At 43.8% G+C, this 25,329-nt stretch overlaps 1 protein-coding gene across 1 annotated transcript in view; it reads left to right on the forward strand.

Annotated features, from left to right (window-relative positions):
- LOC311108621 (scavenger receptor class A member 5-like) overlaps positions 1-25,329 on the forward strand; it is a 51,519-nt gene that overhangs the window by 14,554 nt on the left and 11,636 nt on the right. Inside the window, exons 4-7 of the mRNA XM_084151288.1 lie at positions 13,429-14,103; positions 17,808-17,888; positions 18,259-18,366; positions 21,591-21,656. Of these exons, the coding sequence (XP_084007414.1) occupies positions 13,429-14,103; positions 17,808-17,888; positions 18,259-18,366; positions 21,591-21,656 (930 nt within the window). The remainder of the gene's footprint in view (positions 1-13,428; positions 14,104-17,807; positions 17,889-18,258; positions 18,367-21,590; positions 21,657-25,329) is intronic.

Raw genomic sequence — 25,329 nt, forward strand, 5'->3', positions numbered from 1 at the left:
TGGATTTATGCGCTCATTTGCTAATTATTTCTTATTTTTATGTGTTTATACTTGATATGTGTGAGAAGTGAACTTGCATATGTGCTTCATAAACAGTCCAAAGATGACAAAGATTTTCCACAAACACGTGTAGCTTGGCAACAGAGTTAAAGCCTTGGCTGGAACCCTCTCTAGTCTCCAATAGCCCCTTTTTGCACGGTTTCCTTCCATTCTTCTCTGGAAAAGCCCCACTAATGAAGTTCTGAGCTGATGTTGAAGTTCTGAGCTGACGTTCAGGCTCCTCTGTGCCCAACTCATTACAGACAGGGATTAATCCTTTCGGTTCCCGTTGGAGAAGTCCTGCTCCCTATAGGTTCACTGGGAAGTGATGAATGCTAAAAACATCCCCATTCAGACAGAGAGAGAGAGTTAAACAGCGTGTCAATTAACATTTGAACCCTAATTGGTCTGGCCCGTTGCTGGACTGTGCACTTTGCAGCTCCTAACTGTTATAATGAGTTGTCCACGTGCTGAATTCATTCCATGCAGAGTGCTTTGTCAGCTGTTCTATTGAAGATAGCCAGGGGTAAGTGACGAAAGAGCAGATAAGCTCAACTCTTTTACCATATCTGGACTGGATTTGGTAAATGTTGATAACTTCCTTTCAATAAAAAGTTATGTTGGGAAGTGTTGATTGAATCTTAGTTTTTCTTTGGCTGTTGGTGGTCCCTCGTAACTGACCAGGACAAAACCCCTTCATGTCAAGAGTTTAGAGGACAGAAACGATTCCACTTGACACCATGTCGCAGCCAACTTTCAAGGACCCCAAGTAGTTCACAACAGACAAGTTTTAGAAAAATGTCAAGCGGTATTGCTCAGGCTCTGCCCGCCAAATAAACCAGCGGCATAATTGATATAACTTTCCACAAATGACTACAGTGATTCTAGAAGTCTGCAGCAGAGGACCATAAATGTGTAGCACACTTAAATGTCGCAGCATGTTACAAAATTAAACCTATAAATGTTTCTCTGAAGAGGTAATTAAGCACAACAGATTCAGAGGCCTCATGTTGGACTGTGTTTGGGCTGTGTTTGTGTCTTGGCCGGCCATAGGGTTTCCAGCCGCAGAGCTAATATTTCGGTGAAAACACACAATGCATGATGACTGCCGTCAGGCGTTTGCATAGTTGTTACTTTCAATCAGTGTTTGGGGAGATGATTACATGACAAAAACAAATTAAACAAACTACTGAGGAAACTGAATGGATTGTTTGTCTCATGTCCATGCCCCAGGGTACAGATAGTAAAGTTACATTTTAAAAAAATCCTCGGTCTCATTACATGGTTTACTCGTGGTTCAAAGCTGTACAGTTGTGGTACAGGCGGTAGGTAGCCTAGCGGTTAAGAGCATTGGGCCAGTAACTGAAAGGTCGCTGGTTCGAATCCCTGAGTCGACTAGGTGAAAAATATGTTGATGTGCCCTTGAGCAAGGCACTTAACCCTAATTGCTCCTGTAAGTCGTGTCTACTAAAATGTAATAAAACATACCTTCACCCTATGAAGTTCAACATTAGCAGTGCATAGATGGAAGATATATATGAGTTTGGAAAAATTATGTTTATACTAGGCACAGGAAATGTTCAATTACCATAGTGAAAGCTGTCGGAGAGAGAACAGGTGCTTTCTACCTCAAGGGCTTCAGCTAAAAGATCCCCCTGCGGTCCCAGATTGCATCACTTCAACCAGCCAATCCCCCTCTCAGCAGGAGCTGCGCTTTGATTCCCTTATCAGAGAAAAACATCAGAGAAAGTGAAGTGGAATCAAACAAAAGCCTGGGTTCTACTTCTGACTATGTGCCTTTCAGCAGCTAGGTTTCATACCATACATCCTGCGCTACAGCCTGTAGTCTGGTCTGGTCTGTCCTGCTCATTGTCCAGCAGACAGTCCCTCCATAGCCACTCCTGGATGGAGTGGGTAACTCCCTGTCTGGGGCACTGACTGATCTACAGTATATGACACACAGCAGTTTAGAGTGCAGACCGTCCAGACGACCCTCCACTCCTCAATTATGCAATCAATCCCATAATATTGGGGAGGTATTTGTCTGAGCAGCGGATAAAGGTCGTTTCGGGAACAGGAAATTAAAGTGGAGCCTTTGTCTTGTCCAGATGGTATGTGAAAGGATTGTCTTGTCAAGAATAATAGCAGATTTTCGCTGATGTAAAACAACACAGATTTAACCTCCCATAATTGTATTCTCATTCCACCTGGAATTTCAAGGTGGTTTTCTATGGTTTTCAAACGGCTCTGGTTGCTCAGACAGTTCAGCAGGGTGCAGATGAGATTCCTCCCTTCAGAAGAACTGAAGCAGATGTCCACTGGTGTACCTGACTCTCTGTTTGGGGTATTACATTCTGGTGTTGCCATCACAACATGGAACTACTTGATGTGTATCCACCACAAACAGAACTCACACCGTGGGGATAAAATGGCAAACTGGAAGTGCAGGAGACATCAGGCAGCTGCTTTTGATCTGTCCTGATGTCAACTGCTCACTCTCAGGGTAATTTGTATTATTCTGTACGTAAATCTGTGATATTCCATTTAGTATGATATGTTTCGTTACGTTAGGTAACATTATGAATGGAATAGCGGTCGTAGAATATCATACGAATTAGAGGACATATCCCAGCTAGCACATAACTTTCTGAGAACCATATGTTTCTTAGAGCTTGGTGAGAGGGTGGTTTTCCTATGCTTATTTTGCATACAACCTTCCCACAACTTTCTGGGAATGGTGCAAGATACCCAGCTAGCACATAACGTTCTGAGAACCATATGTTTCTTAGGTGGGATTTTCAGTACTTCAGCATAACATTTCCTACAGATTTCCTCATGGTTCTATTTAAAGTCATGTTCTCAGAACATTCAGAGAATGTTGAAGTTGCACTATGCAGAAATCGCTCTGCCATTTCCTGGTTGCTAAAACTCTAATAGTTCACCTAACTTCAGTTTATGTGACAAAATAATCTAGCATAGTGTAGAGAATAATTGTACCATCTAAACCGCTATTAAATATATTTTCCATAACCAAAAATATTGTTGTTTCAGCTGTTTGAAGCTGGTGTACAAAACTGAAATACAACAATGCAAAAACAAAACTTAAGAACAGGAAGCATAGAAATAGCGCACATAGAACAGATCTACAGCTTCTTAGACTTGCGTTCAAGTACAATGATAGATCTATAACTCACATTTCTATGTGAATTTGGTCGGGTCGCCCAAAATGTTACATATTGCCACTTTAAGAAACAACGTTCTTCTGTTTCAATTTCAGTATTTTAGCATAACGTTTTCTACAGATTTTCTCCATAGTGTTATTTAAAGTCATGTTCTCAGAACGTTCAGAGAACTTTAAGAAACAACGTTTTTCTGTGGGAATTTCAGTACTTCAGCATAATGTTTTCTGCAGCTTTCCTCATGGATCTATTTAAGGGCATGATTAATTTTCTGAGATGGCCATGGAAATGTATAAGGACATGCAATATACAGAGTAAATCCGATGAGACTCTTTTCCTCACTTCCCCACCACTGTTACTGCAGCCTGAGTACAAGTTAATGCCCTGTTTAATATGTGCGTGACTCCGAGAGCCGAACACAAACTGTAATGTGTTCCAGATGACAGGCTCGTCACGGCCTACACACTCTGATGTGCTGAAAAGAAGAGTGACTTGGCACCCTGTGACAACGCTCAGTGCTGCTAGCCGCCCCCAGATCTGGGAGGAGCAATCAACAACACTGACAAGGCCCTGACATGTATTAACAGAAAGACATGATGGCACTGACTCACTGCTTTTTACATTTGCCCTCGGAGGAATGCAGCTCTAATAGTCCTCTCCGTGTGTCTTCTTGACCGTGGGACTTTGAAGTGGACGCAGACTGAGCCAGCCCAGCGAGCCACCCTGTAAAGTCATGTCAGTATGTACGCCCCATGGCTCACATTAAGTTGTTTGAACTGGCAGAGCCTGGGTGTACCTGTATATTTTCCTTGGCTGTCGCTCAGAGCCCTATAAGAATCTGAGATCCCTTTGATTGTGCGTGGGCTGCTTCTTGGCCAGTCTGTGACGCTGTGGATGAAAGAGCCGAGCTGGTCTGAGCAGGATCCAGGATGGACGTCTCTCTGCCCTCCACTCCCAGAGACAATGGTCCTATTGTGGGGTGGGTGTGCTGGCTGAGCCCTAGGGCTGGGTGGGCCTCCTGGACACAGCATGGGAGTGGAGGCCTGGGTGATAACGTAGTGGCACAGGATGCTACTGGGCTCTGGCCTGGTGTCTACTCAAACAGTCTGACACTGTGTCCTCATCAGGAAACAAGACAGCTGTTGTGGGCCTACTGAGTGTCCCTGCCAAGGCATGGCTAGACCAGACCAGACCAGACCAGAGCAGAGCTGGGTGGACAAAGTGTTTGATTCTCCCCAGAGAGCCCTCTGGTAATGTCAAAAACACCCAGACCTGTGAATGGGATTGTAACTAATCTGTAGGTCCGTCACTGGGAGAGAGTACTTTCTCATATGCAGGAAAGAGACGATGATGGAGAAAGAGTTTCTCTGAGTTTGTAATGATTTCATCAGGCCGACGATCGTGTGTAAATCTGCTTCTTGTTAGCTAGACACTGTCAAAAACATACTCATATTCCAGGGTTTTTTCAGTAAATGACTCATATAGGATAAAATCATGTTGACTCTATCTGAATGTCATATATAATTTATGACAGAGCCTATGCAGAACCCAGAACCAGTCAGAGACAAAACAGCCAAATGTGAGGAGTGGGAGACTGTCAGGGCTGATAGGGCTGTACAAAGGCACTGTCTGTCTGTCTGCAGCACAAAGACTGTCAGCCCCTGCCCTGCTCTGCCCTGCACAGTGTCTGTCCCTGTCAGGGTGATTCTCTAAAATGCATGCTTCTAAGCCCTAACCCTGCTTCTTTTACCTGGTTGTCTTTTAAGGTTCCCTTTAACTTAATCAATTACATATTCTTTGACAGATGCCTGCAAATATTTGTGTCCTTCCTCTAGGCACATTCAGAGAGAGATGAGAGAAATTGATGTACAATACTATTTGCTTGTATTTTGTAATGGTTGCCGTGCCGGTGTGTACAGTTGAAGTCAGAAGTTTACATACACCTTAGCCAAATACATTTAAACTCAGCTTTCACAATTACTGATATTTAATCCTAGTAGAAATTCCCTGTTTTAGGTCAGTTAGGATCACCACTTTATTTTAAGAATGTGAAATGTCAGAATAATAGTAGAGAGAATGATTTATTTCAGCTTTTATTTATTTCATCACATTCCCAGTGGGTCAGAAGTTTACATACACTCAATTAGTATTTGGTAGCATTGCCTTTCAATTGTTTAACTTGGGTCAAACGTTTCGGGTAGCCTTCCACAAGCTTCCCACAATAAGTTGGGTGAATTTTAGCCCATTCCTCCTGACAGAGCTGGTGTAACTGAGTCAGGTTTGTAGGCCTCCTTGCTCGCACACACTTTTTCAGTTCTGCCCACAGATGTTCTATAGGCGTGAGGTCAGGGCTTTGTGATGGCCACTCCAATACCTTGACTTTGTTGTCCTTAAGCCATTTTGCCACAACTTTGGAAGTATGCTTGGGGTCATTGTCCATTTGGAAGACCCATTTGCGACCAAGCTTTAACTTCCTGACTGATGTCTTGAGATGTTGCTTCAATATATCCACATAATTTTCCTTCCTCATGATGCCATCTATTTTGTGAAGTGCACCAGTCCCTCCTGCAGCAAAGCACCCCCACAGCATGATGCTGGGGGGGGGGGGGTACTGTCACGACTTCCTCCGAAGCTGCCTCCTCTCCTTGTTCGGGCAGGCTTCGGCGTTCATCGTCACCGGCCTTCTAGCCACTGCCGCTCCTCATCTCATCATTACATTTGTTTTGTCTTGTTGTTTGACCTGGTTCATATCCCCTCATCAGTACCTGTATAAGTGTTCCCTCTGCCCCCTTGTCTTTGTGTGTGATTGTTTATTGTGGAGGTTAGTTTAGCTTGGTGGAGCTCCTTGTATTTTGTATCACCGGGATATTTCACCCGTGTGCCTTGTTGTTTCCCTGTGCACCTGATTTACGCACTGGAGTGTTTGAGGCATTGCTGCGTACCGCTGTGTTTTCGGAATAAACCCTTTTATTCTGTGATTTACCCTCCTGTGCCTGACTCCTTCAAAATCACTCACCACAGGCTGAGGTCCTTGATGATCTTCTTGGCCTTCCTGCAACACCTGGTGAGCACCCAATGGTGCCTTCGGCTGAGCGTACCACCCACTGTAGAGCCTTGCGGTCAGTGGCGGTGGAGTTGCCGTTCCAGGCTGTGATGCAGCCCGACAGTATGCTCTCGATGGTGCAAATGATTAAATCAGTGACCAGTTTTGTTAAACTTTAGATTTTCACCTGAACACCCAAGGCCAAAGAAATGTATAATACAAACCTAGCGAGACATGAACCACATCAGACAGTGCTGTTATAATATTGTGCCATGACATGTTCCAGGCACTGTTGTAATAGATCCCCTCAACTAAGGCCCATAGAGTCCATTCAGGGAGAGATTCAGTGATCCTCTGAGACCTAAATGGAGAGAGTCGGCCAGGCCGCTCTTTAGAGGCTGCTCTCGTTCTGTTCAAGAACAAATGAGCAGGCCGTGGCAATCACCTTCCCCACATGTGGCTTTTGTAGTCCATTAAGCCGGTCCCAGGCCAGCCCTGGGTGTGGGTCCCCAAGCCCCAACAGCGCCAACCTCAGGCCCCTTTGGTCATATGAGCCTCTGAGGGCAAACAGGTGCTATAGGCCTTGCAAACTGTCAAACTGCCACTACCCCTTTTGGGAATGTGTGGGACGTTTTTCAGAGACTGGAATGAGTACCAGAGACATCATGCCCATATGGGGCACAGGGGCACGTGCCTCCTCAGGTTTGTCTTGTTTAAACAAAACAAAATGTATGTACTGAATAAAAACGTGTTGGTCCCATGTTTCATGAGCTGAAATAAAATATCCCAGAAATTTTCCATGTGCACAAAAAGCATTTCTCTCAAATGTTTTTGTTAGTGAGCATTTATCCTTTCCCAAGATAATCCATCCACCTGACAGGTGTGGCATATCAAGAAGCTTATTAAACAGCATGAACATTACACAGGTGCAGCTTGTGCTGTGGACAATAAAAGGCCACTCTATAATGTGAAGTTTTGTCACACAACACAATGCCACAGATGTCTTAAGTTTTCAGGGAGTGTGCAATTGGCATGCTGACTGCAGGAGTTTCCACCAGAGCTGTTCCAAGAGAATGTAATGTTCATTTCTCTACCATAAGCCGCCTCCCACGTCGTTTTAGATAATTTGGCATTACGTTCAACTGGCCTCACAACCGCAGACCACGTGTAACTATGCCAGCTCAGGACCTCCACATCCGGCTTCTTCACCTGTGGGATCGTCTGAGACCAGCCACCAGGACAGCTGATGAAAATGTGGGGTTGCAGAACTGAATAATTTCTGCACAAACTGTCAGAAACCATCTCACGGAAGCTCCTCTGCGTGCTCATCGTCCTCACCAGAGTCTTGACCTGACTGCAGTTCGGTGTCGTAACTGACTTCAGTGGGCAAATGCTCACCTTTGATGTCCAATGGCATGCTGGAGAAGTGTGCTCTTCACGGATGAATCCCGGTTTCAACTGTACCGGGCAGATGGCGTCGTGTGGGCGAGAGGTTTGCTGATGTCAACGTTGTGAACAGAGTGCACCATGGTGCTGGTGGGGTTATGGTATGGGCAGGCATAAGCTAAGGAAAATGAACACAGTGGCATTTTATCGATGGCATGTTGAATGCAGAGAGATACCGTGATGAGATCCTGAGGCCCATTGTCATGCCATTCATCCACTGCCATCACCTCATGTTTCAGCATGATAATGCACGGCCCCATGTCGCAAGGATCTGTACACAATTCCTGGAAGCTAAAAATGTCCCAGTTCTTCCATGGCCTGCATGCTCACCAGACATGTCACCGATTGAGCATGTTTGGGATGCTATGGATCGACGTGTACGACAGCATGTTCCAGTTCCTTATTTCCTTATATGAACTGTAACTCAGTAAAATCTTTGAAATTGTTGCATGTTGCGTTTATATTTTTGTTCAGTGTATATACTCTAAATACAGTATATATACATGTCTATATTAATACAATTTTGTTGCTGTTGTTGTTGTTTCTCTGTAATACTGCTAGCCACCTAGCAATTTTTTGAAGTTCGCTTTAGCTAGCCCAGATAGGTTCCAAATCTCCCACCCTCATAACTAGCTACCAAGAAGCCATTTCAGGCTATCAATCAAGTTAGAGTAGCCAGCTTGTCTAACTAGCTTAGCTGGCATGCCTACTGGCAAGGTTGGTAGATTTGAGAAAAGCAAACAATAACTTAATGTAGCCTACTGAATAAGACTCACATTCCTTTCAATCTTTTACCCAGATTTTAGCAGAGATGCAGAGAAGCATATTTTGTTTCTTTAAAATAAGAACCACCAGTCAGGAGTATACAGACAGCTCAAGAGGTATGCTTAGATATGCCGAAAAATGTAGCATAATGATTATGGCTAGATTGCAGGAAAAAGCTGTTTCAGGAGTTTGAAAATTGCAGAATTCTCCAACTTTCCAACGGGGGGCCTAGCCCCCCTCCGGACCACCCCCAGCCATCCTCATGTACTTTATGCCGCCTCAGATTTTTGGGGTGCATGACACCCCTGATGAGGACCATGCTTAAATGTACATTTACATTTACATAATTTAGCAGACGTCTTATCCAGAGCGACTTACAGTTAGTGAGTGCATACATTATTTTATTTTTCATACTGGCCCCCCGTGGGAATCGAACCCACATGGTCATGGATAATTAGCTATACATACCCCCCACCCTCTCCCCTCCCCCTACAGCTCTAGTCGCCCCAGACTCATGATTCTCCAGGGACTAGTCAACTTTATCTAGCCAATCATTGTGTTTATGTTATTGTTAGTTCCAGATCATTTGGTCATAGAGCCCTAACGAGCTATGGTGGGTATGTTTTGGTTTTAGATTTATAGTACATCCACTGGTAGAGGAGGTGTATAGCTGAAAAAGGTATGGTTCTTTATTGAGGCATTGATATTATTCTTGTACAAGACCTAATGAAAAAATACTATAGTATACTATGGTCTAAATACTGTAATGTTATTCTATTTATATACTGTAGTATTCAGTAGTGTTTTTGCGGACATGACTGTAGTATACTATAGTATTCACTCTAGTGTTTTTGCGGACGTGACTAGTATACTATAGTATTCACTGTAGTATTTTTGCAGACATGACTGTAGTATAATATAGTATTCACTGTAGTGTTTTTACTGACATTACTGTAGTATACTATAGTATTCACTATAGTGTATTTGCAGACTTTACTGTAGTATTCACTGTAGTGTTTTTGCAGACATGACTAGTATACTATAGTATTCACTGTAGTGTTTTTGCGGACCTTACTGTAGTATTGACTATAGGGTTTTGCAGACATGACTAGTATACTGTAGTATTTACTGTAAAGTTTTTGTGGACATAAGTGTAGTATACTGTAGTATTTTTGTAGACATGACTGTAGTATACTGTAGTAACCTGCCATCTAGGGTTAGCTAAAATGGCATAACTACCAGACTAGACCAGTTACTGTTTAATGATGGGAACACCTCAACCAGAACGTAATACTCACAAGTTCGTGACAGGCCACCTATTGAGTTGGGTCAACAGTTCTGAGCAATGCAACGGACCAGACAACACTTCAGCAAAAATATACAATTTTATTACAATTGTAACATCTAAGACAGGTTCTAGGCCCATTAAAGGGAAACAGCACAGAGGCAGATATAAAGAACAAGCAAAGCTTATTAATGCTTAGAGGATTAGGTTTGCTTGTTTGACAGATAAATAACACATTAACAAGAGTACACCAAAATGACTTCTTAGATCTGTTACTTCCTCTGAAATGCAACAGTGCTTTCACAGAGATTCAGCTGACCATAAGTAAGTAAGCATGTCGCTGTTAGTCTACACCAGTTGTTTACAAAGCATGCAACAAATACAATTTGATTTGACCAAGTTCATTATGTTGTTTTGTAGTTAGATTGGTAAAAACAAAGTCAAATTGATTGTATGATTGTATAATTGATTAATAAATGCATACATGGCTGTCTCAAAGAAATGTAAGGATATTGAACTCAAAAGATGCCCAATGATTGAACAGAGCAGTAGCTGAGTTTATCTATCTGGATCAAGTGCCATTCTGTGACTTTGGTTAATACGCCATCTTTTTGTTGTTGTTGTGGTATCGTTTCTGGTATCGAGTATAGTGATGGTATCGAGTATCGTGATACTAAACCTGGTATCGTATCGAAGTTGTCACGTTCGTTCATGAACGGGGCAGACCAAGGCGCAGCGTGATATGCATACATGTTTATTTGACTATTAAACACAAATGACAAAACAAGAAACGAAACGTGAAGTCCAAGGTACTCGAACAAAAAAATGTCTTGGGGTTGCCTCTCGGGTCTCCGTCGTCGGCACTCCTCTTCCCGTGAGGACTCCTCCGGGAGCCCCCACGAGTTAGGGAACAGAACCTCGTCGTCGTCGTCATCCGCCGACTCCTCAGTATAATACTGTTCCCACTCCTCTTCCCATGGTCGTAGGGACCCAATCTGAAAACCAACCGGGTGCAGTGGTCGGGGCTCTTCTCTCTCGCTCCCCGACCACCCCTTTAGCCCCCCCAAAAAATGTTCTTGGGGCTGTCTCTCAGGCTTCCTCCTCGCCCGGCGTCCTCTGTGTTGCCGTTGCTCCTTTCCTGCCTGGGCATCTACCTTCGCCCATGGCCCTTTCCCCACGAATATCTCCTCCCATGACCACAATTTGCCCACCTGTGACATGGCAATTCGCTCTTCCTGGGCACGCTGCTTGGTCCTCGTTTGGTGGGATCTTCTGTCACGTTCTTTCATGAACGGGGCAGACCAAGGTGCAGCGTGATATGCATACATGTTTATTTAAATATTAAACACAATGACAAAACAAGAAACGAAACGTGAAGTCCAAGGTACTCAAACAACATACCTAACACGGAACAAGATCCCACAACCCACTAGTGCCAATAGGCTGCCTAAGTATGGTCCCCAATCAGAGACAACGAGCGACAGCTGCCTCTGATTTGGAACCACACCGGCCAACATAGATCTAGACATACTAGAACTACAACATAGAAATACACAACAAGGAATACACACACCCTGACTCAACATATAAGCGTCCCCTGAGTCCGGGCGTGACAGAAGTCAAAATTCTGGTATCGTGACAACACTACAGTGTGTAGTATAGTATTCTCCAGTACACTACAAAATGAACATTCTAAATTAAGCACTACATGATCGAGGGATACTACAGTGTGGCGTATAGGATTCTATAGTATACTACAGTTTACTACCCGAATTCTATAGTAAGTACTATAGTATTCTATAGTACAGTGTATTATTTTTTTTATGTGGGAGAGGAAATCAGTTCTTATTGACAATAACACACTTCCACTAGGTGAAAAGTCCCTGCATACTGAACTCATGGGACAGACACAGAACATGTGTGAGGCTACTATTTTATGAAGAGGCTTGTTAAGAAGCAAAAGCTACGGTTGATAATCAGGAACATGCATTGGGTGTGGGGATGTGAAATCCAATAACAGGAAAAGGAGAGGAGCGTGGCCTGTATTTTTCAGCCTCCTCTCCTCTTGAACTAGTTTGAGAGCAAACAGCTGACTAGCACCTGGTCCTAGAGATCGTCTTGCACAGTAACATCCTGTAAAACCACATGATGCACCAGGACAGTGAGGCCTCTGGGAATAATAGGTCCGCCACCACACCCTCACAGGGATGTTTTACACATTGACTCTCCATTCTTTTACAGACTCTCCAGTCGTCACGGTAGGTAGTCCAGTGGAGGAATGGGGTTGTTGACCTCGCCTGCTGGCTGTTTCGATGAGCAGTCCAGTTTACTGGTCACCACACCCCTGTTTGCAAATTTGTTTGGCTCTAGTGCAAGGGTAAATGTTGCATGGGTGATGATGAAATTCATACATTAGATATCCTCCAGAGCATTGCTTGAAACTTAATTGGGCTCCCAGATTCCTGTAAACAGAAATGCATCAATAGGAGAAATAGAAAAAGTATTTGTGCATTTTGGAGCCTTTTATGGAATGTGACTGTTAACTTGTGTGAGTTCTTGTTACTGTCCTGTGGTAGAGCAGGGACAGGTCAAGGTCATGCGAAGAGCCGCAGTGCGTTACCAGAGACTTCGGTGTCTCCAAGGATGAGTGATTGAATGCTAAATGAGGGCAGACCTTCACCTACTCTATATTCACCCTAGTCAGTCCAGGATCCCACATCTCTCTTCTTAATTTATCCTTCTGGGAAACAAATCCATCTGTTTTGGTTTTGTGCTTTTTGGCACGTTCCCACGTTACTCTTCAACCCACATTAGAGCCGAAGTTGCCGTCCGTGACTTCCTGATTAATAACAATTAGGCTTATCTACGTGTGGAAATAACATACTGTAAGATAGACTGTCATTTTGGAATGAGAAAGTCTCTGTGGTTGAGCGCCAGCTTATTTTGTTTTTCAGCTCATTAACTTTGTAAAGAACGTAAAATGAGAAGTAATATAAAGTCTCTTTGTGCAACCATGTAGGCAACATTTCCCTCATATTGAAATAATTAAATTAGTTCTGGTCCTCAACACACACATAGGCAACAATTTTATAATAGCAGTGGAGAAGGATGAGAGGGATTTTGAACATGTGTGCTGGGAATTGGCCATTTCCTTCCATTTCCCCAACATTCGATTATTCTCAGATTGAGCCACATCACTTTTTTTGACATAAGGGTCTCGAAAGTATAAGAGAGGATGTCGTCATTGCAGAGCTGAGAGGATTTAGTTTCAAAATATCTCTCTGGCTGACTGCAATGTTACCAAGCAACTTCACTCCGACAGAACATAAACCTTAAAAGCCTTCTCTTGTTATAGAGGTTGTTTAAAATAGATCACTTCTCTTTCCTTTCCAAAGACGTTAACAACAAACAGTCATTGCCAATGGTATAAAAGAGATCACGACACTATCTTGCCGTTTTAATAGTAATACTGTAGTGTACAACTCTAGTGTTATTAATCATCATTCCAGTGACAATTAAGTGATCCAATGCGGTGGATTCTGTTGATAAATGTTCAGGAGCCATATACTGTAGCGTTGTTGATCTGTAGCGTTTTCTATCTGCTATGGAGATGTAGGAGATGTATAATTGAACCTCTCCTCTTTCTCCTCTCTTCCATGTGTCCTCCTCAGTGTCCAGGTCCCAGATGTCCTCAGAGAAGCAGGAGGCACTGATGGAGAACATGACCCGTATGGAGGACCGCTCTCGGGAGCTTCAGCAGTCCCTGGGCGACATCTCCTCTCAGGCAGACCTCCTGGAGAACATCTGGAAGCTGGAGAGCCTGTTGCAGAACCACAGCGAGTCCTTAAAGCAGCTGGGCCGGGCAGTGAGTGGCCTGGAGAGGGACATCAGGGATCTGCAAGGCCACTGCCAGTCGACAGACAGCACCATGGAGCAGCTGGGGGACCGTGTCTCCGTCCTGAACCGCTCCACCGAGAGGAACGTGAGTAGGCTCAGCAACCAGCTGGTCCAGGCCTCGGTCTCACTGCACGACCACAACCTCCTGCTGAGGAGCACGGCGGACCAAGTGGACCAGCTCAAGGACAGGCTGGAGGAGGTTGGCTGGACGGTCGGCGCAGTCAACCACACGTTCACCAGCGACATCAGCGTCCATCACCTAAAGATCCAGGACCTGCAGGTGCAGATCAGCAACGCAAGCCAGGACGCAATGTACATGAGGGAGACACAAGTGCACATGGAGGAGACCCTGAAGAATGAGGTCGAGATCCTCAGCACCATCACAGAAGACCTGAGGCTCAAGGACTGGGAACACTCCTATATCCTCAAGAACATCACCTTCTTAGAAGGTAACGGCCCCATCACTGATCACTGGCTAGAATGAAGTTTATGTCATTATAATCTCCCTATGATTACTGAGCTCCTTTCACGACGGTTAAGGAAAATGTTGAAGATGTTGATGTTATGTATGGTAACTCTAGAATCAATTACAGATTGTATTGAGACTTGCTCTCATACTCAATAAATTTCAAATAAGTATGTCATTATTAATGTTAGCAGGAATTAGACAGAATTCAGTGATGTGAATCCATGCCAAATAAGACTTTGAATCAGAATCTGATTTATATTGTATGTGGATGGGACAGTGTTTTATCTAGGCTGGAAACAATTGTGGGTTACATTTAGAAGCCTCCAAAACCAAGGAACTTAGCCCTGTCATTTGTTCCACTGAAAATCCCATTTGTTTGTCATTAAGCATGGGTTTAACCAGGAAAGCTGCACACCTTTTCGTGGTAATTGGCGTTTCTGGCCATGATGCCTCCTCTCCCTCCCTTCCTCACTCCATCCCTCCATCCCAATACCTTTAGCTTACATTGCATTCGGAAAGTATTCAGACCCCTTGACTTTTTCCACATTTAGTTACGTTACAGCCTTATTCTAGAATTGATTAAATTGTTCTTTCCCCCTCATCAATCTACACACAATACCCCATAATGACAAAGCAAAAACAGGTTTTTAGAAATTTTTGCAAATGTATTAAAAGTTAAAAAACTGAAATATTACATTTACATAAGTATTCAGACCCTTTACTCAGTACTTTGAAGAAGCACCTTTGGCAGTGATTACAACCTTGCGTCTTCTTGGGTATGACGCTACAAGCTTGGCACACCTGTATTTGGGGAGTTTCTCCCATTCTTCTCTGCAGAACCTCTCAAGCTCAGTCAGGTTGAATGGGGAGTGTTGCTGCACAGCTATTTTCAGGTCTCTCCAGAGATGTTCGATTGTGTTCAAGTCTGGGCTCTGGCTGGGCCACTCATCCTGGTTTTGGGACCACCAGTAAAGATCCTTGTTTCACCATCTCTGACTACTGCCTACTGTCTATCCTGCACCGTACCTGGGTCACACCTCACACCAACCCTTACATTTACATTTTACATTTTAGTCATTTAGCAGACACTCTTATCCAGAGCGACTTACAGTTAGTGAGTGCATAAATGTTTCATACTGTCCCCCTGTGGGAATCGAACCCACAACCCTGGCGTTGCAAGCGCCATGCTCTACCAACTGAGCTACAGGAAGGCTTTCATGGGCCATTCAAGGGCATTCAGAAACTTTTCCCGAAGCCACTTCTGCGTTGACTTGGCTGTGTGCTTAGGGTTGTTGTCCTGTTGTAAGGTGAACCTTCACCCAAGTCTGAGGTCCTGAGTGCTCTCGAGCAGGATTTCATCAAGGATCTCTCTGTACTTTGCTCCGTTCAACTTTCCCTCAATCCTGACCCAGTCCTTGTCACTGAAAAACATCCCCACAGCATGATGCTGCCACCACCATGCTTCACCGTAGGGATGGTGCCAGGCTTCCTCCAGACGCGACGCTTGGCATTCAGGCCAAAGAGTTCAATCTTGGTTTCACCAGACCAGAGAATCTTGTTTCTTATGGTCTGAGAGTCCTTTAGGTGCCTTTTGGCAAACTCCAAGCGGGCTGTCATGTGCCTTTTACTAAGGAGTGGCTTCTGTCTGGCCACTCTACCATAAAGGCCTGCTTGGTGGAGTGCTGCAGAGATGGTTGTCCTTCTGGAAGGTTCTCCTATCTCCACAGAAGAACTCTGGAGCTCTGTCAGAGTGGCCATCGGGTTCTTGGTCACCTCCCTGACCAAGGCCCTTCTCCCCCGATTGCTCAGTTTGGCCGGACGGCCAGCTCTAGGAAGAGTCTATGTGGTTCCAAACTACTTCCATTTAAGAATGATGGAGGCCACTGTGTTCTTGGGGACCTTCAATGCTGCAGAAATGTTTTGGTACCCTTCCCCAGATCTGTGCCTCGACACAATACTGTCTTGATGCTCTACGGACAGTTCCTTTGACTTCATGGCTTGGTTTTTGCTCTGACATGCACTGTCAACTGTGGGACCTTATATAGACAGGTGTGTGCCTTTCCAATTCATGTCCAATCAATTTAATTTACCACAGGTGGACTCCAATCAAGTTGTAGAAACATCTCAAGGATGATCAATGGAAACAGGATGCACCTGAGCTCAATTTCGAGTCTCATAGCAAAGGGTCTGAATACGTATGTAAATAAGGTATTTCTGTTTTTTATTTTTTATGAATTTGCAAACATTTCTAAGAACCTGTTTTCGCTTTGTCATTATTGGGTATTGTGTGTAGATTGATGAGGAAAAAAAATAATTTAATCAATTTTAGAGTAAGGCTGTAACGTAACAAAATGTGGAAAAAGTCAAGGGTTCTGAATACTTTCCGAATGCACTGTATGTTTCATGCCTACCTTCCAATTTGGCAGCGGTGGACAAATGAGAAGGGAAAAAAAACATTTAAGCAAAGTTTAGAGGCGGATTAAGAAACTGTGATGTGTTGGTCTGAGGAGAGTGTGAGCATGGAAACATTTATATTCATCACACAGCCACTTGATTAACAGTAATGACCTCAGCAGTGACATGTTTGCTGTTTTAGTGAAGTGTCTTCTGGCTGGGAGGATCACTGTGTCCATTGCCTTCATTCTCATGGAAATGTAATTGTTATAATTTAAACATTGATCTAGCGGTAATTTCATTTTTCACCAGTGGTGAAACAAAATAAGGAAAATGTGATGTTCTTTTAGTGGATAATTTGATAAATGGTCATCCTTGGTGTAAAAACAATATCAGCCACCTTAAATAGCCTAAACATGTTTGTTTTTAAAGTATCACAGCTTCATCAGAAAGCCAATGGTTTAAATAATCTATCTATCAAGTTGATACCAAATATCACAAAACGGATTGCATTGCAGGCGTTTTCCCTTGACATGCAAATAGTGCATTACCAATGTGTGGTTTCTGTCCAGCCAACTCAAAATTGCTGATCCATGACACAGCACCACATATTGGTGCTTCACGGACGGCTATTTATGTGAAAGTTGCACGCTGGTTGACCCTCATGTTTTTCTTGAGCATTCTTCATTTAATTAATAGAAGACTATTAAGAAGTGATGAGTGATACCATTGGTCCCACTAAAACAAACCAGTCACCACCAATTAAGTGGAGTGGTTTTCCCTTCAGACCCCCCAGGGTGAGAAGACTTCCAAGTCAACCTTTAACCCTGACTTCTCATTAGCTACTCCTTTACGCCAGGATAGTATCTTAGGATCTAAGGAACAGCTCACATTATGATTTGAAAGGCTACTTTTGAAAATGTCAGTTGGACAAAACAAGACTAAAATCAAATGTTTTCAATTGTGGTTCCATTGTGGTGTACCTTGGGTAACGTGGTTTCCGTTGTGGCCAAGCTGATTCTACAAACAAGTCTGAAGTCAGTTAACTGGATCCAAGTATAAAAAATTGTTGGATGATGTCCCTTAACCATGTTTCAGACTCAGATTCTGCCTTGAGCTCCTCTGCTTTAGTCAGAGGGTGTGGTGAAACATGAATGACATACCAAGAGGAAACTGGTGATTTATGGGATTACACAACTTCAGCAATCATATTGTCTTCATATTACAGTATATTCATCAGTTTGTTATCTCGGGATCAACTCAACGCTTTAATTAGGTTGTTTTCAACAGGGCCTCCAGGACCAAAAGGTGAGAAGGGCGATGTGGGGCCACTTGGGGCCACTGGTGTGGCAGGCCTCACAGGGATGAGAGGTTCGTACACTGTACTGTACAGTCATTAGTCCTATTCTAACTTTCAACATACATTATATTATTCAACCATTTTTCAACCATGTCCTCGCAACCTAATAATGCTAGCAACCTAATAACAGCCCCCAACTGGTCTCAAAGCATCCTGGGAAAGGGAGCAGGGGCATTCCCTTAGATAGTCTTTCATTACATAATTAAATGATGAATAAAGAAAGAGAACATTGGAAAATGTTATTATGGCATGCAAGCGGACCATCATACTCAAAGATTCGGATAAGATAGGCTGTTTGCATTCTTTGAAACGCATGTCAGGTATTCTGTTTGAAAAGATTGGGAAAATAAATCCAATGCTTTGTTTCTGTCCTCCCGGCAGGTTTTACAGGAGAAAAAGGCATCCAGGGACCAAGGGGACTAAAGGGCCCGAGCGGCTCCGATGGCCTACAGGGGGAGAACGGGGATATGGGACCCGAAGGGCCCAAAGGTATGTCTGAAATTATTACTGTCTGACAGCTGTAGAGCCATTAGTTAAACTATCATCTGTACCTCGCTGCCTCTTTGAACCAGTCTCCCTTATCCTGTTGTGATGGCATGCTCTCTCTTAAACTCAGGCTCCAGAGAAGGCAAACCAGACAGATTGATGAAGGCTCAAGGACTATTCCATCTGATTTGTTGTGTCTCATTGACAACTATATCTGCAGGCCCTCGGCCTCCCCATCCTAACCCAAAGCAGACCTTCCTTATCAGCTGAACTGCCAACCTAAAACCTTGCAGACAGAAATATCTCCCTCACCATAATAATGGAGGAAAGCCATGTCCGGGTTTTAGTTGGTCCAACCTTAGCCCTGAGACCTTGCTATAGGAGTCTACAGCCATGTCTCAGGGCTCGTCCAACCTTGCTTCTAGGAAGCCTTTTCCTCTTTCGTCACCTTGTGTGTTGGGAAGCAGCACTTGTTTTGTAATCAGATACTCCTCTCACACATATGATTCGAGACGCAGTGCCTTATTGAATTGGTCATGGATTTGACTCTCCACAACAGGCTTATTTTATTTCTCTATGCTAACCAAACAGCTGGATCAGTTTAGTTTGGCTGAACTGTCCGGTGATGGAGGCTTAAACCCCTGTGAGCCAATAACATTAAGATTGGATGTGTGTGCCCTGCACTCTCTATCTGCCCTGGCCTCCGAGCCCTGTTAGACTGACTCACTGTGACTACAACACACATAACACAGGGTTAGATAAATACGAAATAAAACAACAAAGGTACTTAACCTTTTAGTAAAGCTTGTAAAAGCACCCTTGTGGAAAAGGGAGAGATGTTGTGTGGCCTGTTAAAGTAGGCCTTTCTTTATGTCAGTTTTTCTGTGAGGTAGAGCTGTGTTTGGCAATGGGCGTTTGAACCAGAGTAAGTGTCTAACATTTCCTGACCACCGCACACATTACGATGAGGATGTGGTCAGCTCAGAGCACTACCCGACAATTGGTGGTTCTGTTTGGGTGCCAATGCCATTGGACCCTTTCCTGTGATTTTAGATATGAAACTACAGGAATTAAACGTGGGATAATGGTCACTTTATAGTCATATGTTATATTACTTTCTTACAGTAACAGCTCATGACCACACCTTGTGGATTTAAACTTGTAGTTACAGAGAGATGTTTCCACCGAACTGAGTGGTATGAATTTGAATATTCCATCAAAGGCAAATCCATAGTTAATTTTTTTTAATGAATATTCTACAACAAAAAGTTGACAGTACCATAATGGTCCTTTTTGCCTTATTGTGTGGTGTCCTTTATAATAATGGACATAAACTTCTGGTACATATCAAAATACAACAAATCTTTATTGAATGGAATTAAAGATTGAAGTTGACTGATTACTTCATTTTCCACAGCCTCTCTCAAGTCCAGACAGTAAATTAAATGTATGGTGCTGGCACACTTGTAACAATCAAGACTTTCAGGTGAAACTGCAAGGCTCCAGAATGTCCCTGCATCCACACTCAGATCCTCATCAGATCAACATCAGATTCCCTCTTCAGGACACAAATGTATCCAAGGAGGATCTACTTTCAATAACATTGATAAGACTGTTAACTGGCTTCAAATAGTGAAGCCAGAAAGACGCCATAACATTTCTCTCTGCTCACTCTGAAAGAGGAGATGCAGGATGACCGTGCTTTCAGCCTCTCAACCCCAGCGATTTTTCAAAAAATCCTTTAATCGTTAAATTGATGTTGTCTTTTGCTCTGACCCCTTTTTGTCTTTCATAATTTGGCATACAACCCACAGACAGATAGATGAGTTGCCTCAGACGACGAGAGCAGAGCAACAAACAAACAATAGCCCACAACAATGGACGTCAGATCACAGAGAATCAAGGACATAATGTGTTCATGTTCACTTTTGGGGAAACATACACCTCAATATACTGTATTTGCTTGTTTTTTAATCTTTGTACTGTCTTTTTCTTTGTACTGTTTTTCTAGTCCACTTCAGCAAAAGCTGAAGATACTGTAGTTCACAAGGGGGTTGTCCTATAATTGTTAAGTCTAATGACTAGGTGATTACATTTAGTTTGTGGGTCTTCAGTTCAGGTTAACAAGATTATAAGGTATCCAAAGGGAAATTGAGTTGAGGGATGTCTAATATCAGACCTGAGGTTGGTTCAGCTGTCTTTCTTCTCAGTGTGAGGGGGACTATTTTAGAGTTACTTTATGTTTCCCCAACCATTGGCAAAAATACAAGTATTCTTGTCTCACAAGTAGAGGTGGCACCACAGGTCCCAGAGTGGTGTGGTGAAAAAAACAATCTGGGGCCCGTAGTTTTTCCTGGTAACCTAACCAGTTAAAACTCTGACCTTATACGGTATGACGTGACTAATCAGTTGTAAAAAGGTTTAATACAGGCTATGATGGGACCAGAGTTTTTCTAATTAGGTCACATGGAACAACTCCTGGTCTTGGGGAGGATGAAAACCCTGTCAAACTTCAGCAAACTTGTACTTGTTCATATGAATTATATTTTAAAGAAGGACAAGGGGGGTTTCCTATACAGAGACACAGAGAAAGCGCAGGAAAGTGGAGAGCGCGCCTTGAGTTTTGTGCATTGTGCGCAGCCCGCGCGACCTGCGATTTCCATGAATCTGATTGGTCAAGACACTCAAAGAGCCTGCAACAACACTCTGATGTGAATTACAGAGTAATTGTGCACAAGTCGACAAATCATGAGGCAAATGTATCCAAAAACAGCACTTTGCCCCTCTTTTTAACGCTTTGCATCGATATATTTTATTCAACTAAATCAAAAGTGGTGTGGCACTGCCACACCTGATTGAAAGTGCAATGGCAAATGCCACCTCGCCACACGTTTTCCAGCAGCCCTGCTCACAAGTATTCCAGGAAGGCAATTTGGAAACCTCAAACCATAGCCTAGCTTTAGGCCTAATCCGGGCCCACCTACACAAAGTCAACCATGACAGAGTCAACCATGACAGAGTGAGAGGGCAATACTTAGAAGAGAAGTAGCATGTTGGGAGGTTCTCTAGGAACATAATACTGCTCTTGTTCAACAGGATCATCAGTTTCACTTATGTTCACTTTGATTTTGTAGTTACATTATGTTAAATATTCATCTGTGCTACTCCTAAAGCTGCCACTGAGTGAAACACAATGCTTTGTTGTCTGTCTGTCTGTCCTTTCCAAGGTGACAGAGGAGAAAGAGGACTTAAGGGCGAGAAGGGAGACCGAGGTGACCGTGGTGAAAAAACAGGTGAGACCAGTGAATAGTGAAGAGTTATGGGATTGCTGATGCTCATCATCCTCTCAATGATGTTGTCCATTATTATCTGCATACATATCTGTAACACTGCTGCATCGTAAAATGAGTTGTTGTAATAGGTTGTAGTAAAACACAGGTAGGTTACAGAATTGAACCCTAACTGACCTACCAATTATTTTGTACTGCTGTTCAGGGGGTGAAGGAGTGCAGAGGGTCTTTTGAGGCCTGTTACCTTTCGGTTTGGCTTTAGAATGCAGTTTGCTCCATCACAACACATTCCAAAACTCAGCACCAGAGCTGAAGTCACATGCTGGTCTCAGTCTAGTGAGTTCATCACTCATTTACATGAGTAGTTGGAGGCTCTCACCTGGCACACACGCATCACTTGTAAACAGGGATGCCAGAGGATCAAATAGAAAAATAGACGATTTTATGGACCGAATCACAACAAGCATAAATCTCTGCTCTACTGGTACATGGAATGCTAGTGGTTGATGGGAAGCAGTGGTGTCACAAATTGTAGGTTCCTGTAGTGAGACGAAGGTCTGTCACAGCTCAGAACCCGTGGGGCTCTTTGAGTTGGGGATTGCGCTCCCCAGTCCCCTGGGTCATTAATCCTCTATCTCGCTTGATGTTTATAACGTCACAACTGACAACCATGTTTCTCCTAGAAGGCTGAGAGCTGGGGCTGAGAGTTGGGGCTGAGAGCTGGGGCTGAGGGTTGGGGCTGAGGGTTGGGACTGAGGGTTGGGACTGAGAGCTGGGGCTGAGAGCTGGGGCTGAGGGTTGTGGGTGAGAGCTGGGGCTGAGAGCTGGGGCTGAGGGTTGGGGCTGAGGGTTGGGACTGAGAGCTGGGGCTGAGAGCTGGGGCTGAGGGTTGGGGCTGCGGGTTGAGGCTGAGGGTTGGGGCTGAGGGTTGGGGCTGAGGGTTGGGGCTGAGGGTTAGGACTGAGAGCTGTGGCTGAGAGCTGGGGCTGAGGGTTGTGGGTGAGAGCTGGGGCTGAGGGTTGGGGGTGAGGGTTGGGGCTGAGAGCTGGGGCTGAGGGTTGGGGCTGAGGGTTGGGACTGAGAGCTGGGGCTGAGAGCTGGGGCTGAGGGTTGGGGCTGAGGTTTGGGGCTGAGGGTTGGGGCTTAGGGTTGGGGCTGAGGGTTGGGGCTGAGGGTTGGGGCTGAGAGCTGGGGCTGAGGGTTGGGACTGAGAGCTGGGGCTGAGGGTTGGTACTGAGAGCTGGGGCTGAGGGTTGGGACTGAGAGCTGGGGCTGAGGGTTGGGACTGAGAGCTGGGGCTGAGGGTTGGGACTGAGAACTGGGGCTGAGGGTTGGGGCTGAGGGTTGGGGGTGCAGTTGGACCTAAAGCCCCTAGCTTGACTTGCTTGGTAATTGTTGCCATAGCGTTGCCTTTCACTCTCACACCCACACACCTCTCAGAATGGGGGTACCGAACTTTGATATGATATCCCAAGAGTCCCAAGAAACTGGAGTAAGTTTGGGTTTGACAGATTGTTTTTACAGGACAGGCACAAGCTTCAGTTGCCACATTTGAAGTGTCAGCCTACACACACACACGCACACACACACACACACACACACACACACACACACACACACACACACACAGTCTTGTACAGCTAACCTTGTGGGGACACACAATTCAGTCCCATTCAAAATCCTATTTTCCCTAACCCCTAAACCTAACCCTAACCCTAAACCGTACTCTTACCCTAACCTTAACCCTAACCCTAACCTTAACCCAAAAACCTAACCTTAACCCTAACCCTAAACCTTAACGTAATTCTAACCCTAACACTAATTCTAACCTTAACCCTAAACCCCCTAGAAATAGCATTTGACCTTGTGGGGACTAACAAAATGTCCCCAGTTGGTCAAATTGTTGTTTGTTTACTATTCTTGTGGGGAATTCTGGTCCCCACAAGAATAGTTAAACACGTCCACACACACATACACACACACACACACACACACACACACACACACACAAACAAAATGCACAGCATGGTCTTAATCCATTCGTCCAGAAATGTTGTTGCAAAGGGCCAAACATCGGTTCCCTGCCAGATGTTGTAAAATGTTGCTCTAAGATTAAGCTTCACTCCCTTCCCCTCCCCTAAGAGTAAGGAGGAAGGTGTAGAACGTTTGGTGGAAGTTTTGTACATCATTTTTCTTCTGTTATTGTTAATGCCCTGATTATGTGCATGTCATGCCAAAACCAAGTTAGATATCTTTTTTTCCCAGAGTATATTTTAATGATGAAAAATACCTAGTTAAAATTGCAGTTTTGATTACATACAGCATTGCAAAGTGGGCCAGTGCTCCAATCTGCCAAATGCACTTTTGACAACGTGCCTGTTTTTATAAGGTATTGACAGCATGGTTTTTAGTGCTCTCTCCCTTTGGACTAAACCAATTGGCTCTTTTTCTAGAACAAATAGTTTTGTTTGAAAACTGCAGAGCGATGTCAGCTGTGTGTTGGTAGAAAGGGGAAGGACTGGTTTTCTTTATGCCGTCGTCTGATCAATTAGCTGGACTTTAATAGGTTCTGCTAAGTGATTATGTCTAGAGTAAAGTGTTAACACATTTCTGTCTGAATTTCTAAAATGATTGGACCAAACCAAGCCTCATGCTGTCCTCATGGTAGGTAGGTCTATACCTGGCTGAGACATGTTTTTCATTAGTTATTTTGTTCCAGGTCTCCAGGACTGGGATTCATGTGCAGGGGACCTGTAATATGACATCCTGGCTAGATCTAGCATTTCCTCTCCTTCCTATTCTTCCTAAATCTGTTCTCCTCTCACATGATGGGGAACAGGAGGCCCCTTGGATCAGCCTCCCACTGTGTGTGTGCTGAGGGAAAGGGACTCCTGCTGTCTCGGGGGGCACACACACACACACACACACAAGAGAGGATGACGACATTGCCCACACATAACCCTGTTTGCACAAAGCAGAAAACAGTCCAGCACAAACACACAGCGGAGGTGACTTGAGAGGAGATTGTGTCAAAACAGTTACGATAGCACATAGACTGGTCCCTGTGATAGCCATCTCTGGGAGGTGACGTCTTGCATATGAAACTCCTTTAGGGACTATAGGCAGGGGCACATCCAGGGGTTGAACACAGTTTGTGTTTGCCTAACCAGTAAACTGATAAACCCATTTATTCAATGAAAGCCCGAAGGGTTTAGTAAGAGATGTAGAGGTCTTTATTTTCAGACGTACAGATATCAATCAGAGATTAATTATAGAGTAAATGCTTGAACAAGTAGACAAACTTGACATGGGAGATTGTTTGTTATATTGTCCTTGTTCTGCAGTAGGCTACAGCACAGTTTATATTCTATCAATGCATCATTTCCAATCCCCCATATATGTTAAAAAAAAAATATATATATATATATATATATATATATATATATATATATATTATTTTAAATATATAGATTTGTTTTATAGATTTTCCTTCTTTATTCTTTTCCCCTAACCCTGCCACCCCTCCCCTAATTGGAGTAAACTAATGGACAGCAATACTTAGGCTTCTACTTCCAGCTTATACATACTATGTACATTTCACAGACAGTATATTTTACATTAGTTATCTTTTGTTTGTTTTTATCTCGACAAATGGTAATAATTTCACTTTATGATA

Source organism: Coregonus lavaretus, assembly GCF_964263955.1.
Source record: "Coregonus lavaretus genome assembly, chromosome: 33".
Lineage (NCBI taxonomy): Eukaryota > Metazoa > Chordata > Actinopteri > Salmoniformes > Salmonidae > Coregonus > Coregonus lavaretus.